The 19,409-nt window shown below is 41.9% G+C and overlaps 1 protein-coding gene across 2 annotated transcripts in view; it reads right to left on the bottom strand.

Annotated features, from left to right (window-relative positions):
* EVI5L (ecotropic viral integration site 5 like) overlaps positions 1-19,409 on the bottom strand; it is a 123,626-nt gene that overhangs the window by 37,622 nt on the left and 66,595 nt on the right. The window contains exons 9-13 of one of the 2 annotated variants that reach the window (XM_077470051.1): positions 19,263-19,360; positions 19,113-19,173; positions 14,278-14,331; positions 13,487-13,519; positions 10,323-10,463 (exon numbers count right to left, since the gene is read on the bottom strand). In XM_077470051.1, the coding sequence (XP_077326177.1) occupies positions 10,323-10,463; positions 13,487-13,519; positions 14,278-14,331; positions 19,113-19,173; positions 19,263-19,360 (387 nt within the window). The remainder of the gene's footprint in view (positions 1-10,322; positions 10,464-13,486; positions 13,520-14,277; positions 14,332-19,112; positions 19,174-19,262; positions 19,361-19,409) is intronic. The other variant, XM_077470052.1, reaches the window with a different exon arrangement.

Here is a 19,409-nt window from a genome sequence, read left to right as displayed (position 1 = left end):
TTTTGTTCTTTGCTCGACATTTTGCCCACCCGGGTGTGTTTGGCGAGTTATTTCCCACACGTATGCTGCCATGGAGCCTTTCAGGAAAACGGAAAATTTATATCAAATACTTACCGTAATTTTCCTTTCCTGATAGGCTCCATGGCAGCAGGAGTTCCCTCCCAAATGTCTGGAGTCGGCTAGTTACGGAACACTGATAGTAGCCAGGAGCAAAGATTTATGGGAGTTGGGTCCTATTGGGTAATCGTGGAGGCGGGGCTACCCACACGTATGCTGCCATGGAGCCTATCAGGAAAGGAAAATTACGGTAAGTATTTGATATAAATTTTCCGTTTTCTCCAACATAGTTTTGAGTTGGAGGGATGAATTTGATGTAATTTATCTGGTGTTAAGTGCCATCTCATTAAGCATTTGTAATTTACTTCAATTGATCTTATATCATATATGGACTCATATATCGAGTTAATCATTTGGGTCTCATCCACTCTATAGCCAAGATCTTTTTCCCATTTGACTATAGGTGGGATATTTCCTTGGCCCTCTAGTTCAGAAAGGCCATCGTATATCTGTGAGACACAATGCTTAACTACTGATTTCCTTATACATAGTTTTTCCATTAGTGTTAAACTACTTTCATTTCTTAATGGTTTTGGGATGGAGTTCACAAAGTGCTGAATCTGCTGATATTCCCAATCTTTTAACCTTTGCCATTTATGCTTCATCATTAAATCGAGTTTTGGCATTAACTTCCCCTCCCTTATGTCTTTTAATTGTAAGTCCTTCATTTGTTTCCCTAATGGAGTGTCGTGTCCTGGTGTAAAGAAGCTCGTGCCCTCTAAAGCAGTGGTCATCAACCCTGTCCTCAGGGCCCACTAACAGGCCAGGTTTTATGTATTACCTTGGGGAGATGCAGACTAGAATACTGCAATCACTGAGCACCAAATGATATCACCTGTGATGTATTTCAGTTATCTTGCAAACCTGGCCTGTTGGTGGGCCCTGAGGACAGGGTTGATGACCACTGCTCTAAAGGGATTAAGGGTGAATTGTGTTGCCATTTGTTTTTACTTTGTATTGTGTCCCATTTTTTCAGTGTCATTAGTGTGATTTCGTGTGTCCTACTACTAATTGCTCTAAATTTTGGTGGAATCCAAATATTTTTTTGTAATTGTGACCCCATCAATATCTCCTCCATTTTTACCCATTTCTTTTTAGTGGTTGAGTTTGACCATTCGACCAATCTCGATATAGTGATTGCTAAGTGATATCTGTGTATATCTGGTAGTGCCATTCCTCCCCGTTTTTTTTTCCTTGTTAATAAATTATATTTTATCCTAGGTTTTTTGTTTTGCCATATAAATTTTAAGAATAACGCTCTTATTATATTAAAAAAACAAATTGGTATTTTTATCGGAAGCATTTGCATTTTATATGTAATTTTTGGTAATACCACCATCTTCAGCACATTGATTCTTCCCATCCAAGATATTGTTCCTTTGTTCATCCTTGTGAGTAACTCCTTGATTTCATTTATTAGCGGGATATAATTAGCTTGATATAACCCTTTAATTGACTTTGTTATTTTAATCCCTAAGTATATTATTTCTTTTTTTTCCCATGTAAAAGGGAATTTATGCCGTGTCAATTCTTCTTCTTGCGAGTCTAAGCCGATATTCAGAATAACAGTTTTGATTGGATTTATTTTAAAATTAGAGAGGGCCCCGTAATCTCCTATCTCCTTTATCAGACCTGATAACGATGTTTGGGGGTTAGTCATATATAGGAGTATGTCGTCTGCATATGCCGCCACTTTATGTTCTCCCCCCCCCATTGTTATACCTTCTATGACTGAATTAATTCGAATTTTTGCTAATAGGGGTTCCAGAGCTATCGCATATAGTAACGGCGAAAGGGGACACCCCTGTCTTGTACCGTTATGCATATCAAAGGCAGACGACATACTCCCATTAACCCCCACTCTGGCTGATGGATACATATACAAGTTATTCACCCATTTCATCATTTTTGGCCCAAAGCCGTATGTCTGTAGTGTTTCCATGATAAAGCTCCAATCTACTCGATCGAAGGCTTTTTCAGCATCAATCGAAACCAATATCATTGGAGGTTTAGTTTCTCCATCCTTCCCCATTAGTAACAGTGTTCGAAGGCTGTTATCTCGTCCCTCCCTTCCTGGGACAAACCCTACTTGATCTCCATTAATCATTTCTGGGAGTAGTTTTTTTATCCTCGTTGCTAATACTTTTGCATATAGTTTAGTGTCCGTGTTCAGCAACGCTATTGGACGATAATTAGAGCAGATCGAAGGATCTTTACCGGGTTTTGGTATAAGGGTAATATTTGCTAGTAGTGATTCTTTTCTCATGGACTCATCCTCTACCAGTTTATTCCAAAATTTACATAGCTGGGGGACCAGTTGTTGTTTACATTTTTTATAATATCTGATGGTAAAACCATCTGGTCCTGGGCTTTTCCCATTGGGCATATCCTTTATTGCGTTCTCTATTTCTTCTGGGGTGATCGGGTCTTCTAAGTTTCTGGCCATCTCTGGAGTTATTTTTGGTAGGTCTATTTCCTTCAGGTATTCCTGTATTTAGATTTTTCTAGTCTCCTTTTGACTTTCAGTCTCCCTGCTCCTAATTGAATATAGGGCGCCGTAATATGTTTTAAACGCTTCTGCTATTTCTGATGTTCTATATTTTATTTCGCCTTTCGCGTTCTTAATCTTTTCTATATAGTTAATAGCTTTTTTATCTCTTACCAATCTGGCCAAATGTTTCCCCGTCTTGTTTCCCCACATATCTCTCTTTTGCTACATTTTTATAGATTTTTCTTACTTCTTGTTCCATTCTGTTTTTTAATTGGGTACGTTTATGTATTATTTCTTTATATATGCTTTTATCGAGATGAGACTTATGTTTTTGTTCTAATAAATATAGTTCTTCTTTTAAATCATTTTGCTGCTTTTCACTTTCTTTTTTTTTCCAGGACCCTATAGAGATTAATTTCCCCCTAATTAAAGCTTTATGGGCCTCCCAGAGAGTAGCCCTTGGGATCTCTTCCGAATCATTCAATAAAAAATATTGTTCAATTTCATTTTTGAGGATATTTTCTGTTTCCACGTTTTCTAATAGGGACTCATTAAGTCTCCATATCCCTTTACTAAATTCTTTTCCTGGATCTTTTAATTTTATTATTACCGGTGCATGATCTGAAAGGGTTATGGATCCTATTTTTGCTTCTAGTATGTTTTCTAATAATTCATGGTCAACGAGTATATAGTCCAATCTGACATACATGTCGTGTACTGTGGAATAATATGTGTAATCTTTTTTCCCCATATTAAATATTCGCCACGTGTCCATTAATTGTTGCTGGACCATCTTCTTTTTTAAGATTCCATGTTGTTTAATTTCATGTACCATACCCCGTGAAGTACTATCTATATGCGGATCCATGGCAAAATTTAGATCCCCACCCAGGATTATATGACCCTGTTTATGTATATCTAATTTATTCAGGATTTTATTCAGGTATTTTTTTGGGCCCTCATTGGGACAGTATATATTTACTAATGTATATCTATTTCTTTCTATACATCCTTTTACCAATAGAAACCTCCCCTGTGGATCTATTGTTATTTCTTCCATTTTCCATTTAACTTTTTTAGAGATCCCAATTGCCACTCCCCTGGAGCCCCTTATTGGAGTATCTGCGTAATACCACGTTGGATACTTCTGTGTGTTTAATCTAATACATAAATCTAACGTCAGGTGCGTTTCTTGTAAAAACACGATATCCACAGAGTATCCCTCTATCTCCCTTAGTATATTATTTCTTTTTTTTGGAGAATTCATTCCTCTAACATTATATGTTGCTATTTTGATTTCTGACATTATACGTACTTAAAAAATTTTCTATCATTTTTTTCTAGGAGCTGTGGTTTAGTGTTAACAGATTTAACCCTCCCCCCCTTCCCTTTACCCCCCTCCCTCCTCCCCTTAACCCTCCCCGCTCTCCCCCCTCCCTGTCCCCCCACCAGATGTATAGTTGACCCATTGGTCCGGGACCTTTTGTCTGGAACACCCTCGTTCCAATTATCCCTTGGCCCTAGGGTGGAATTCTGTTTAATGGTGCCATCACCCATCTCGCCTTCTATTGGCAAGGTGGTTATCACGCCCATTAGGGGCTCCCCCAACCCCCACCACAAGCCCCCCCCACCTCCCCCCCTCCGACCCCCCTAACCCAACCCCTCCCATCCCCCTCCCCCCCAACGAAGAGGGGGAGGGGAGGGGACCGGGCAGGAACAAAGAAGAAAAACGTCCCAGCAGACTAAAACTCCCTCCTCCACTAATTTACATCTCTCTCTATCTCACTTCCCCCCCCGCCCTCCCCAGGCACCGAGGGGCGGGACCAGTTTTCGTCCTCTCCCCATCACCTCCCCCCCTCCGGAACCGGGATCCCCAATTTTCCACAAAATTCTGCGATTTCTTCTATAAATCTCAGTCTTGCTATCCGACCATTTTTTCTCCCTATTAAACTTGCAGGAAAGCCCCAATTATACTGCACTTCGTTCTCTACCAATATTGTCAATAGCGGTTTTAGGGCTCTTCTTCTCTTCAGAGTTTCTTGTGAGAAATCTTGAAATATTTGAATGTCTTTTCCTTCGTATCTTAAAGGTGCTTTTAATCTTATATTCTTCCATATTTGATATTTTTCCTCTTCATTTTGGAATCGCACTATGATATCCCGTGGCATTTCTTGTGGGAGACCCTTAGGTTTCCTTATTCTATGCACCCTCACTATTTTTATCTCATTAGTTATTTCTTTATTCATTAAGGGATTACAGATCTTCATAATTATTTCTGTCAGATCCTCACATTGTTGTGCGTCTGGCACCCCACGTATTCTAAGGTTTTTCCTTCTATGTCTATTTTCTTGTTCTTCGATCTTGTATGCTTGATCTTTTTGTGTTATTTTTAGGTTTTGTATTTCTGCTTCCAGGTTCTTTATTATCTTCGTTTCTTTTTCCACTGTTTTTTCCACCTCTTCTACCCTTTCAAGTATGTGACCAAGGTTTTTGTGTAATCTTTCCATTTCGGCTTTCATGGTATTTTCCAGAGCTGCAAACATAGAGATCATCTCTTCTTTAGTGGGCAAAACCTGGAGGTTAGCCTGCTGTATCTGTTGAATTATTAAGGGTTCAACCATACAATCTGATTCAGTTGTTAATCTTGGTCCTTCTTCTAATGGGACATCAGCCAATATTTCTAGATCCTGTACGGAGCTATTTAGCGCTTGATGTTTTCTTTTCTCCTTTTTGTTCTTTTCTCTTTCCCTTTTGTCACTGGTTTCTGTCTGTTGAGTTTTTGTGTATTGCAATTGAGCTTTTTCTACTTGCTGCTTCTCTATGGCTGCCGTCTGTGTAACGTATTTATTCATTGCACCTGGACTGGCTACTAAGCTCCGGCGTGGGGATTTTGGGGTGGCCCCTGCTTTTGCTGATTTTCCCTTCATCTTGCTCAGCAATAGTTGAACACCTTTTATTGCTATTATTTTGTGTGTTCCTCTTCCCTTTTCTCTCTCCCCCTTTTTTTTTTTTTTTTAATTTATTTATTGTCCTGGGGTATCGACAGCCTCCCGTGACTGTTGAGAAATAGTTTTATCACTATATTTACGAATTATCTTGGCACTGATGTTACGCCACAGAAATTGTATGTTCCTGCTTATGTATTGACCCTTACAGGTAAATTTTCCAAGCATTCCCCTGTTTAACGGATATTATGGTACAATATATTTTTAACCTTTTTTTTTTATAATTTTTCCGTCCATTTACCATTTACCGTTTACTTTGTAGTGAGGTTTACCTTGTTGTTATAGTTATATGATGTATTTAGCCTTCAATTATTCAACATTTTCTTTCAGATTCAGCCCCCATTTTTTTTTACTGACCTTCATTAGATTTCTGCCTTTTTGTCAGTGCAATACAATACGATACCTTCCTGAGTCCTAGGAGCTTTATCTTGCTTTGTCCAGTAGGTGGCGTCCGGAACTCACAGCAGGCTTTCCGAGGGTTAGCGAAGTATACCGAAGTTTTCCAGAGCACAGCCCTGCACTGCCCGCTGTTCCAGTAGACCGGTCACGCCGGCACACGTCCGTACACCCACTGGAGCCCCACGGACTCCATTAAAGGTCCGAATCGTCGCCCGGAGTGCTGATGCTTATCCCGGACCAGGGGGGAGAGACGGAGGGGGAAGGTAGGAGGATAGGCGGGGGGAAAAATCCTCGTTTTCCGCGGGAGTTAGGATCGAGTCAAGGAGGCCGGCAGGGGGGGGGATTAGCAGGGAGCCGCACTCAGCGGCATTCTCCGGACGGTGGGGGCCATGGAGCACACCTGGACGCTAGGTGCTGACACGCACCATCACAGACTCCTCCCCCGGAAACGGCCTCGCATCCTCCCAATGTTGAGGGCATGTGACCTGGTACGGTTCAGGGGGGGGGCGCTCTCTCGTCTCCCCCTCTTTTCCTGTGGCCTGCCAGGTTGCGTGCTCGGATAAAGGGTCTGGTATGGATTTTTAGGGGGACCCCCACATCAATTTTTTTTTTGGACGCGGGGTTCCCCTTAATATCCATACCAAACCTGAAGGGCACAGTAACTGAATTTAGGGGAACCCCACGCTTTTTTTTTTGATCAATGAATGAATTGTAGCAGAGAACACCAATTGAGTGTTCTCTGTATTACGGGAGCCGACAATTCAAAGTGATTTTAACCACTTGCTTACTGGGCACTTAAACCCCCCTCAGTCCCAGACCAATTTTCAGCTTTCAGCGCTGATGCACTTTGAGTGACAATTGCGCGGGCATACAACACTGTACCCAAATGAAATTTTTATCATTTTTTTCCCACAAATAGAGCTTTCTTTTGGTGGTATTTAGTTACAGCTCGGAGTTTTATTTTTTGCTAAACAAACAAAAAAAGATGCAAAAAAAAAAAAAAAAAAAATCATGTTTTAATAGTTTGTTATAAAATTTTGCAAACGGGTCATTTTTCTCCTTCATTGAAGTGCGCTGATTAGGCGGCACTGATAGGCTGCATTGGTGGGCATTGATGGGCTGCATTGGTGGGCACTGATGGGCTGCATTGGTGGGCACTGATAGGCTGCACTGGTGGGCACTGATAGGCATAGTTAAGGCGGCACTAATAGGCACAGATAAGGCGGCACTGATGGGCACAGATAAGGCGGCACTGATGGGCAAAGATGGGCACAGATAAGATGGCACGGATGGGTGGCACGGATAGGTGGCACGGATGGGTGGCACGAATGGGCACTGATAGGTACCACAGATAGATGGGACTGATGGGCACTGATAGGTGGCACTGATAGGTGGCTCTGATAGGTGGCACTGCTGGGCACTGATGGGCGGCACTGCTGGGCACTGATGGGCGGCACTGCTGGGCACTGATGGGCGGCACTGGGGTGCAGCACCTGAGGCAGATTTTGGGTGGCACTGTGGGTGGCACTGCTGGGTGGCACTGTGGGTGGCACTGTGGGCACTGCTGGGTGGCACTGTGGGCACTATGGGCACTGCTGGGTGGCACTGACAGGGGGGCACTTACTTTATTTCAGGATGGCACTGCGGGTGGCAGGTGGGCACTGGCAGGGGGCAGGTGTCCTTTTAAATTTCTGGCCGTGATCGGGACTGATGTCCCGAACACGGCCGCCGGCGATCGGCTTTTTTTTTTTCTCCTCGCGCTGTCAGCGCGAGGAGGAATACTAGCCGATTACCGGCTCCGTTTTATCACATGATCAGCTGTCATTGGCTGACAGCTGATCACGTGATAAGGGGTCGGGATCGACCCCTTACACGGATCGGTGATCAGGCGAGTCTCACGGACTCGCCGATCACAGAGCGCGCCGCGCGCGCCCCTCAGGGGGCGCGCAGGCCGCTCGTAACCGGGACTACGTCAATAGACGTAGTCCCGAAAATGTGCGTCCGCGCTATTGCCGTCATTTTGCAATAGCGCGGATCCCAAGTGGTTAAAAGACTTTTTTTCCTTGCGAAATGACACTTTGTGCAGGGGCAGTTCTAAGCACGGGAAACATGCGCCCCTTCACAGGCATACTATAGACACCCCCCAGGTACGAAATTTAAAGGAATATTACACTTTTATTGTTTCACTTTAATCATTATTAAAATCACTGTTCCTGAAAAAAAATTCAGTTTTTAAAACTTTTTTTTTGCATTGATCCATGTCCCCTGGGGCAGGACCCAGGTCCCCAAACACTTTTTAGGACAGTAACTTGCATATTAGCCTTTAAAATTAGCACTTTAGATTTTGAACGTTCGAGTTCCAGAGACTTTAATAGGGTTCTAAAGTTCACACGAAGTTTAGGTCTGTTCGCAGGTTCTGGGGCGAACCGAACAGGGGGTTGTTCGGCTCATCCTTAGTTGTAGGTATAAAGATTATGATGTACATAGTGTACCATGTGTAGGCTGTAGTTATAAAGATTATAAAATGCAGGGTGTACTTTGTGTATGTTGTAGTCATACAGATTATAATGTACAGGTGTACTTTGTGTATGATGTTGTTATACAGGGTGCATTATGTGTTGGTTTTAGGTATACAAGCTATGATGTACAGGAAGTGCTTTCTTTAATTTGCAATTACACGGGTTATGATGTACAGGGTGTACTTTTTTTTATATTGTAGTTATACAGTGTGCACTATATTCAGGTTATGGGTACACGAGTTAAGATGTACAGGGTGAACTATGTGTATGTTGTAATTATACAGGTTATGATGTACTATGTGTAGGTTATAGTTACAAAATGTACACCCTGCACATTATAATGTAAGGTGTGTGTAGGGGTATGTGTACAGGGTATGTGTAGGTTGTATTTATACAAGGCATGGTGTTAACTGTTCAGGATGTACTGTGTGTAGGTTATAGTTATACAGGATCTAATGTACAGGTTTCACTATGTGTAGGTTGAAGTTATAAAAAGTTATGGTGTATAGGATGTACTTAGTTTATTTTGTAGTTATACAGGTCATGATGTACAAGGAGCATTATGTTTATGTTGTAATAATACAAGTCATGATGTACAGGGTGTACTATATGCAAGTTGTGGGTATACAGTTAATGATGTACAGGCTGCAGATATGTGTAGGTTGTAATTATACAGGTTATGCTGTACAGGTTGCACCATGTGTATGTTGTACATCATAATCTGTATAATTAGGATATACATAGTGTATGCTGTACTTGTATACGTTATGATGTTTAAGGTGTATTTGGTAATACAGGTTATGGAGGTACATGGTGTACTATATGTAGGTTGTAGTTACACAAGGTACGCCCTGCATGTTAAAACCTGTATACTGTACGTTGTAGTTATGCAGGTCATAATATACAGGGTGTATGTTGTAGGTATACAGGTTATACGGAGTGCAAGTTGTAGTCATACAAAGAAATTATATATAGGAAAAAAAAAAGCATCTCTACCCAAAACTTAAAGACCCATTTCACACTGAGGCGCTTGAAAATGGCGATCACTTTTGCAACGCTTTTCAGGCGCTTTTGACAAGTTAGCGTTGCACTTTTTGAAGGTCACGTGACTCAAAAAACTGCTGCAAGAACCACTTTGAGGCACTTTCTATTCATTTCAATGGAGAGGGGCACTTTTGAGGTGCTTTTTTTTTTTTTTTTAGCTCTCCAAACATGCTGCTTTGCAGGAGTTTTTTTTCACCTTCCTGCCAACGCACTGCCCCAGTATGAAAGTATCCATTGATTTTAATGGGAAGCATTTTTTGTGAGCTTTTCAGGAGTTTTTTTTTTTTTTTTTTTTTTACGATTTACCGAACGATTTGCGTCACTCTTCGCCCGCTATTGGCCAAAAAAGGGTTAAAAACCACTGCAAAATGCACCTCTATAGCCGTGGTGCCCCAGTGATTTCAATGGGCAGGAGTGGTGGAGGAGAGGTGTATACACCGCTCCTCCACTGCTCCAAAGATGCTGCTAGCAGGACTTTTTTTTTTTTACCATCCTGCTAGTGCACCGCTCCAGTTTGAAAGCCCTCGGGGCTTTCACACTGGAGACACAGCAGCGGCTGTTTCAGGCCGGTTTGCAGGCGCTATTTTTAGCGCAATAGCGCCTGCGAAATGACCCAGTGTGAAAGGGGTCTTAAGTTTTAAAAGACAATATAAGACAAAAAATGCTTCTTTATATAAAATGACAATTCACCAACCTATCTGGGAGCTCAGTCTAGGTACAAAGTCGTGCCTCTGGTCTGTATCTCACCTGTTTATCCTGTAGCTGGCGGATTTGGTTCTGGGCACTCTGTAGATTTTCAGTTGCTGTGTAATATTGCTGCTTTACTACAGCCAGCTCTCGCTTTATGGCGTAGTTCTCCTCTGCCTCCTGCGCCCGTGTCACCTGACCCTGATGGAGGTAGCCAGTAAAACCAAGTCAATTTTATCGAATTGTCCTGATACAGTAAGATTTTGCCTAGCCATAGTGTTAAATTGTATTTTTTTCTTTTTTTGCATATCATCAACTACCCACTTTTGAGAAAGCGCCCCTACCAATGATCTGTTTGGGGGACACTGGTGTCGGTCTGATATGCAATGCTAGAAATACTTCATTTGAGTGCATTGCACAAACATTTCCTACATGCATGTATGCTATAAAGCCTATGTGTTCAAGGCTTTAGGATGGTGGTACATGGACTTCTTACAGGTCACTACTGTTCTACTCATTTTCCTACCATAATTCCTGGAATCAATTTGCCTACTATTCAGATCTGCTATAGCAATATCCAGATCCGCTATATCCATAAACCTGGTTGTAAATATAAGATGAACTTCTGATCTAGGCAATGACTTTCAAAAGGGGATGCAAACGTCATGTCTGTGGCATGTTCTGAAAGCCTCGGCAAAGGAAGGATTCATTTTGACTTTAGCCTTGCATATAAGCCAACACTGAATCGGTCTTCCCATGCCTCACTACTCTGTTACAAGCTTGTATTCTTGGCTAAAATACAGCGAGGGAAAAGGTATTTGATCCCGTGCTGATTTTGTACATTTGCCCACTGACAAAGAAATGATCAGTCTATAATTTTAATGGTAGGTTTATTGTCCTTGTCAAAATATTTTATTATGTATTCAAAGGTAAATTGGTAGGTTTATTTTAACAGTGAGACAGAATAACCTCAAACATATGCAGAAAAACGCATTTCAAAAAAGTTATAAATTCATTTGCATTTTAATGAGTGAAATAAGTATTTGTCCCCTTAGCAAAACATGACTTAGTACTTGGTGGTAAAACCCTTGTTGGTAATCACAGATTCTTGTAGTTGGCCACCAGGTTTGCACACATCTCAGGAGGGATTTTGTCCCACTCCTCTTTGCAGAGCCTCTCAAACTCATTAAGGTTTCGCGGCTGATGTTTGGCAACTCAAACCTTCAGCTCCCTCCACATATTTTCTATGGGATGAAGGTCTGGAGACTGGTTAGGCAACTCCAGGGCCTTAATGTGCTTCTTCATGAGCCATGCTTTTGTTGCCTTGGCTGTGTGTTTCGGGTCATTGTCATATCCATACCTATCCATTACACATTTAGAATGCCGTGGCTGACAGAAGGAGGTTCTCACCCAATATTTGAAGGTACATGGCCCTGTCCATCGTCCCTTTGATGCAGTGAAGTTGTCCTGTCCCATTAGCAGAAAAACACCCCCAAAGCATAATGTTTCCACCTCTATGTTTAACAGTGGGGATAGTGTGCTTGGGCTCATAGGCAGCATTCCTCCTCCAAACATGGCGAGTTGAGTTGATGCCAAAAAGCTTGATTTTGGCCTCAACTCACCACCACACCTTTCACCCAGTTGTTCTCGTCTGAATCATTCAAACGTTCATTAGCAACCTTCAAAAGGGCCTGTAAATGTGCTTTCTCGAGCAGGGAAACCTTGCGGGCACTGCAGGATTTCATTCCTTCATGGCATAGCATGTTACCAGTTGTTTTCCTGGTGACTATGGTCCCAGCTGCCATGAGATCATTGACAAGATTCTCCCGTGTAGTTCTGGGCTGATTCCTCACCGTTCTCAAGATCATGCAAGATCTCACATCATGGAGTTTCAATGGAGCCCCAGACCAAGGGAGATTGACCATTATTTTGAGTTTCTTCCATTTGCGAATAATTGCACCCTGTTGTTACCCTCTTACCAAGCTGCTTGGCGATGGTCTTGTAGCCCATTCCAGCCTTGTGTAGGTCTACAATCTTGTCCCTGAGATCCTTTGACAGCTCTTTGGTCTTGGCCATGGTGAAGAGATTGGAATCTGATTGATTGCTTCTGGACAGGTGTCTATTCTACAGGTAACAAACTGAGATTAGGAGCACTCCCTTTAAGAGAGTGCTCCTAATCTCAGTTCGTTACCTGTATAGAAGACACCTGGGAGTTAGAAATCTTGCTGATTGATAGGGATCAAATACTTATTTCACTCATTAAAATGCAAATCAATTTATAACTTTTTTGAAATTGAAATGTGTTTTTCTGGATATTTTTGTTATTCTGTCTCTCGCTGTTAAAATAAAACCTACCATTAAAATTATAGACTGATCATTTCTTTGTCAGTGGGCAAATGTACAAAATCAGCAGGGGATCAAACACTTTTTCTCCCACACTGTAAGTGCACAATCTAAGAAACATGTTGGTGTCCATCCTGTCTAGGGGGGATTGGACCATAGCTTCTGGTCCGACTACCTTTTAGATTTAGGGACAATCTACACTATATGCAGTGACAGACATTTCACCGCATAGTAAAATGTCTTTCACTGCAGAAACACATAGGAAACAATTGATTCCTATGTGTCCCATTCAGCTTAGCGTTGTGCCGCAGCATGCTGCATTTTATCGCAGTGCACCTGCCTGAATCGCACTGTAATGTCATGCAGTGCATCAGGCCATCCAACATTGCGGTGTATGAAGTGTGTTTTTTTAAACTTCACAAAAAAGTTTATATTTAAAAAAAAAAAAAAAAAAAAAAGGAAGGGGGACAGTGCAGTGCACTGAGTTGTGCACCAACGTGCTAAATCGCTCCATCTGCTTTGCGATTTGGCTGCGGGCCAGTGTGAGTTTGCCCTTATGGTCACTCTGCACACTTTCCATGTTTCGAAGACATCCGTTTGGCTCCTGGTACCCAAACTGTTATGCTGACCACTGTTCCTTAACCCACTAGGTCTAAAACATGTAAATATTGGTAGTATGACCCAAGTACTCAGGTTCACCTACATTTCTAGATTTTCTTTCCTATATTCTCTTAACAATTGGAGGAGTTCTTGCCCTAAGGAAGAATTGCCACCCAGCTCCCATTTTCTACTGTTATGACAGGAATAAATACACCGGGGAAAAAAGGAAATTATAGGGGAATGACTCTAAACCCCTAAAAAGGCAAGAAGAAAAACTGTACCTGAATGAGCCTGTCCGCTAATGCAGCACTCTCCTATGAGACAGTCCACAAGGACGAGGAGACGGGAAGGAAAGAGGTAAAGCAAAAAAGAACCAGAGAGAGAGAGAAAGAAAGAGAGAGAGAGAAAGAGCAGAGGGGAGAGAGAAAGAAAAAAGGTAACCACCACCGCACTACAAGAAGCAGGACTGAGTTAGACAGGTCTATCTAAAAAGGCTGCTACATTAAATTACTGCAATATCACCCTAATAGAATTTAAAAATGGCTGCTTTAATCGAGGTCCTCTGCTGGATCTTAACATTTTTGACCGCCAACTTCATACAAGTTGTCCTTTCCTACATTCCCCTCATAAGCAAGAAAGGGACCTCATTTGATTTATACAACAGGTGGAATCTATCTATATCATGTAAAGGTTCTTGAGGTGAGATTTTATATTCAAATATATAAACTGCAATATTTGCTTGCACCACCTGAGATGATTAAGACTAAGTCTGAAATTGTTTTATGGTCGGAGTGAAAACCATAAATGTATGAAAGAGTAGACAACGAGAATACTAATAAATGCTCCTTTAATTTAAAGTGGAGAACCACTTTTAAAACAAAGGAACAGCCGACAGATATTTAAGAAAAAAAATTCTACTGATAGAAGTTCAAATTGCGAAAAAAGTTAAGCAGCCATCTTTAAATGTGATGTGTGGAGGGAAAAAGGGGATAGGAGCAAGATGGAAGTACCATAGACCATGTGATGAGCAAAAAGGGTGCAGCTCAATATAAAAAAACACCACAAATCTTACCTTTTCTAGAGTTTCAATACGTTGCTTCAGAAGTCTATTCTCCGTTCTTAATCTCTGCATATAGTGGTGACACACAGAACAGATGTCATGTGAAAAAAAAAGACTTAAGTTTAAGGCCACATAGATCAATTATTTGCTGTATGATCTGACAAAATAGATATTTTTGGATTTAGCCAAGACGGAATGAATGAGAGTTGTATCTCTGTGAAATAGGAGATATGCAAAAAGAAGTTACCATGCTTTCACTCCTCTTTACATTATGAGGGACCATATTTCCTTTTTGTTATAGGCTTCACCTTTTAAAAATAATATTTTTTTCTCTCTAAGGAGCCTGCAGAGCATTGCATCCACTATCAGCAGATCGCAGGTGCAATGTCCGGCTCCTGCAGAATACCTCCGATACAGGCAGGCAGCTACTTGAGAGCAGGAAGATCAATGAACTACGAGGATGCTCACCAGCGCCTGCACCGTTCATTGAGAACTACAAGTCAGCAGCCACAATGGCTTATGGTACTTATAGCCTATTCATTCACAGGAAACTGAACGAATCACAGGGCTGTGCCGTATTCAAATTGTGACAGCAGGTGAGGGGAGGGGATCCCTCGCCCACTGTCACAATGGGGGAATCGGGGGGCTGCAGGGACTGGAGTACAGTATCATGTTACATGCTATATATGGGTGTAATATGTTACAAAATGTGAACCTACCCTTTAAGCTAAGAACAGATTTCAACATGTTCACCCTTCCTTAGTTGTGAAAGATTGCATACTTTTTTTTTTTTTTTTCAATGTCCCTCCTCTGGATCCTTAGGGTAGTAAACTTAAAGCGGTAGTAAACCCGCACATTTTATTTTTTATTTTTTTATTTTAAACCTGCAAAGCAAAAGGCATAATGAGCCAGTATGTACCGCATACTAGCTCATTATGAAATACTTACCTTAGAACGAGGCCCCGACATCTGGCCCGATCCGCGCCGAGGGAGCCGACATGCTCCCTCTGCGTTTCTTCCGGGTATCGTGGCTCCGGCGCTGTGAGTGGCCGGAGCCGCGATATCGTCACTCCCGCGCATGCGCGCGGGAGATTTCATTCCGGCCGCCGGCCACTGCCGGATTTTCAGGCCGAGAATCCCCTTGTGCGCATGCGCCGCTGCAGTCAGCGGCGCATACGGAGGGGGATATCTCCTAAACCGTTCAGGCTTAGGAGATATTTTTTTTACCTACAGGCAAGCCTTATTATAGGCTTTCCTGTAGGTAAAAGTTTAAAAATCGAGTATACAACCACTTTAATGAGTTTAAATGTCGATGTAAGAGGCATTGCTTCTATTTGTACCTTTGTCTTGATCTAGAGCAGGGGTATCAAACTGGTGGCCCTCCAGCTGTTGGGAAACTACAAGTCCCATGACGCATTGCAAGGCTAACAGTTACAAGCATAATTCCCACAGGCAGAGGCATGATGAGACTTGTAGTTCCACAACAGCTTGAGGGCCGTCAGTTTGAGACCCCTGATCTAGAGGAACATTATTATAAATATTATTATACAGCACCAACAGTTTGTACAGTGCTTTACAAAGTCTAGGCAGACAGTACAGTTACAATACAAGGCAAGACAAGAGGATTAGGAGGGCTCTGCTCCATTTACTTTTCAGCCCATTCTGGTCTACATTTCAAGGACCACACTCTACAGTTTCATTCTAGTAGGACTACTGGCAAAAAAAAAAAATGTTTTTCTTCTATGGCTTCAAACTGCTTTAATAACACACCCACATAATTCTATGTGTTCTTTTCCAACCAGCCGCCATCGTTATACGGCGGCAGGTTGGCTCTCCTGTGCGAATCGCTGTAGCTGTACAGGTGCTCACGCAGGTGTGGGCCGGCCGCTCGCTCACACATGCACGAGCTTGCCCGCGGGTCGGGCGGACTCAATATCCGATAGCGACCTGCGATCGCCTAGTACAGCGGTAGACAGGGATCTGTTCTGACAGGAGACATTACAGAGATCTACTGTTCCCAGTCATCGGGAACAGTGATCTGTCATATCTCTGGTAGCCTACCGCCCTACCGTTAGAACCCCTCTAGGGAACAGAGATAACCCCTTGATCGGCCCTTAGTGTTAACCCTTTCCCTGCCAGCGTAATTTCACATTGATCAGTGGATTTTCATAGCGGGACTTGGAACACGTCAACGTCATTTCCGGTCACTTACGGTTCTCTGGGTATGGTCTGTGGAACGCACGCCGCCCAGACCTAGGAACCTGTCCGCACGTTTTGTTCTAAATTGGGACAATTGGAACCCTGTATCTCTTATGCTTAAGAAAAGACCTTTTTTATATCTTATTTTTTTATTTGTGTCAAACATTTTTTTATCGAATTTACACTATGGATGCCCGTTTTTTTTATTTCTATGTGAATACTGCACTATATGCACCTTGTTCTGGAGCAGGACAGCATACTAGTTCCAGGGACATCTGGATTAGGGATCTTATTTACTACATGCACTTTACCCCTGCAGGGGTGAGGGCTTCTGGTGAGTGAATATACCCAAGGGGGGAGCACAAGAAGTCACCTTATTTGTTGCACAGAAGTCGTGATAAAGTTGCATCACTTGAAAACCAGCTCAAGTCACTTTATTAGGAATATGGATATCTAAAGATCTAATATTAAGAGACTAATTATTTCTTTATATATATTTTTTTCACCTATGGACCGAAGATTCGTTACATTGACCCTGGACTTAATGAAGCACAGTGGATCAACACCAGCAGATGACATGGCTCCCCTAATCAACACAGACTGTGGAAACGTCACACTGGACTTCAAGCATCTTGCCGCGTGTGCCCCTCCATTCTTCCTCCATACTCTGGGTCCTTGGTTTCCAAAATCAGAAAAGAGGACTTTGGATCACTGAGCAACAGATCAGGTCTGTTTTTCTATAGCCCAGGTAAGACTGATGCCGTTTGTTGTTCAGGGGTGGCTTGACAAGAGGAATACAACATTTGACGCCCATGTCCAGGATCCGTCTGTGTGTGGTGGCTCTTGATGCACCGACTTCAGCCTCAGTCCACTCCTTGTGAAAGTCTCCAACACTTCTGAATGGCCTTTTCCTAACAATCCTCTCCGAGCTGTGGCCATCCCTGCTGCTTGTGCACCTTTTTTCTTCCACACTTTTCCCTTCCACATAACGTTCTATTAATGTGCTTTGATGCAGCACTTTGGGAACCTCCAATTTTATTTGCAATTACCTTTTGAGGCTTTCCCTCCTTATGGAGGGTGTCAATGATGGTTTTCTGTACAACTGTCAGACAGAGACCATTTAAAGGCTCAGGAACCCTTTACAGGTGTTATGGCTTAATTAGCTGATTAGAGCAGGACACTTTGAGCCTAGAATATTGCACTTATTCACAATATTCTAATTTTCTGAGATTGTGGATTTGGGGTTTTCATGAGCTGTAAGCCATAATCATCACAATTATGACAAATCTCATATTAGTTTCACCTTTTAAGTTGCATTAGTGAAATAAATGAACTTTTACATGATATTCTAATTTTTTGAGTATCACCTGTGTGTATATATATATATATATATATATATATATATATATATATATATATATATATATATATATATATATATATATATACACACATACATATAAATAAATTCATCCAGCAACTAGCACTAGCTATTAGCCATTTATCATATGGTGCACTCACATTTCTCAGATGTGAATAGAGTTTTTCATTTTTATTTTTTGCATATGGTGTACACACTACCTAGGGAATCACCTTTATTTATCTTTTTTATTGTCCTATATAGGTCTCATGTTGCACACTTTCTAAGATCTGTATAGAGCTTTTTATTGTTTCATTTTTTGCCTTTTGGATATGGTGCATTGCACTACATAGGGACTCACTTTCACATTTTTATTGTCCTATTAAGATCTCATACCTATTCAAAAATCATTAAAGAGGAAGTAAATCCTGCTGAGTTTACTTCCTCTTTCATTCCCTGCAAAGGCAAAGCATAATGGACTACTATGCATCGCATAGTAGCCCATTATGTGTCACTTACCTGACACAGGAGTCAGCAATGTCACCACTGTCCCCTGTAGTCTGGCGCATCCATCTTCTCGTGGGGTCTCACAGCTCCGCCCCGGTCATGCGGCGAAGCCGTGATGACGTCACTCCCGCACATGCGCACGGGAGCCGACACGCGCGGCATATCCGTCGTTGACGGTGCCGCGCTTAGTGCGCCTGCGTGCCGCTGTCTACGGCGCATGCGCCGTAGACAGCGGTGCCTGTCTTCGGGCAAATATCTTCTAAACCGTATAGGTTTAGGAGATATTTCTTGGACCTACAGGTAAGCCTTAATCTAGGCTTACCTGTAGGTCAAAGTGTGTTGTAAGGGTTTACAACCACTTTAAGGTTAGGTGATATATATGTTGTTTTAAATTTTTTTTAGCAGTGCCAATTCTCATCTTTTGTGATTATTTGATCAATGTAATAATGTCACTGGTTCCCAAAAAAGTGTCATTTGGGGTCAGATTTGTCTGTGGCAATGTTGCAGTCCCGCTAAAAATCACAGATCGCTGTCATTACTAGTAAAAACAAATAAATAAAAGTCCCTAAATCTATCCCATAGTTTGTAGACGCAATAACTTTTAGACTTTGAGACTAGTAGCACGGTCAGCGATAGTGTGGCCTGAAAGCTAGGTACACGCAGTGCTGTACACCCTCAATGCTGGTATGTAGATTGATGTAGCATCGTATAGGAGAACGCTAACCTACAGACTGCGAATGGGATTAAACAACACATTTGGTCATTTCCAGTAGGTACTCACCTTGATTTCAATTTGCTCCTCCATCTCCTTACTTTTAATAGCAGCATATTCTTTTTCCAGTCTAAATAGGGAAGGACAGAATATTTCAGCTTTAAAGCCTACTCTAGAGAAACAAGTTACCCCATTAATAGCGCAATCACATCTTCATACCGCTTCATTCTCTTTGGATTGTACTTGACTTGGTAGGCCTTGAGGATCAGTTTATCAGGACAGCTGTCAAACTGGTGTGGGATAACCTTCTGAAAATACTGAAAACATGCAGAAATTAAACTTTGGTTCCATGGGATATGCAATACA

Source organism: Lithobates pipiens, unplaced genomic scaffold, assembly GCF_037356315.1.
Source record: "Lithobates pipiens isolate NorthernLeopardFrog02 unplaced genomic scaffold, aLitPip1_a1.2 Scaffold_8, whole genome shotgun sequence".
NCBI classification, from domain to species: domain Eukaryota; kingdom Metazoa; phylum Chordata; class Amphibia; order Anura; family Ranidae; genus Lithobates; species Lithobates pipiens.
The sequence above is the reverse complement of the archived record's forward strand: the minus strand, read 5'-3'. Positions and strand labels throughout refer to the sequence as shown.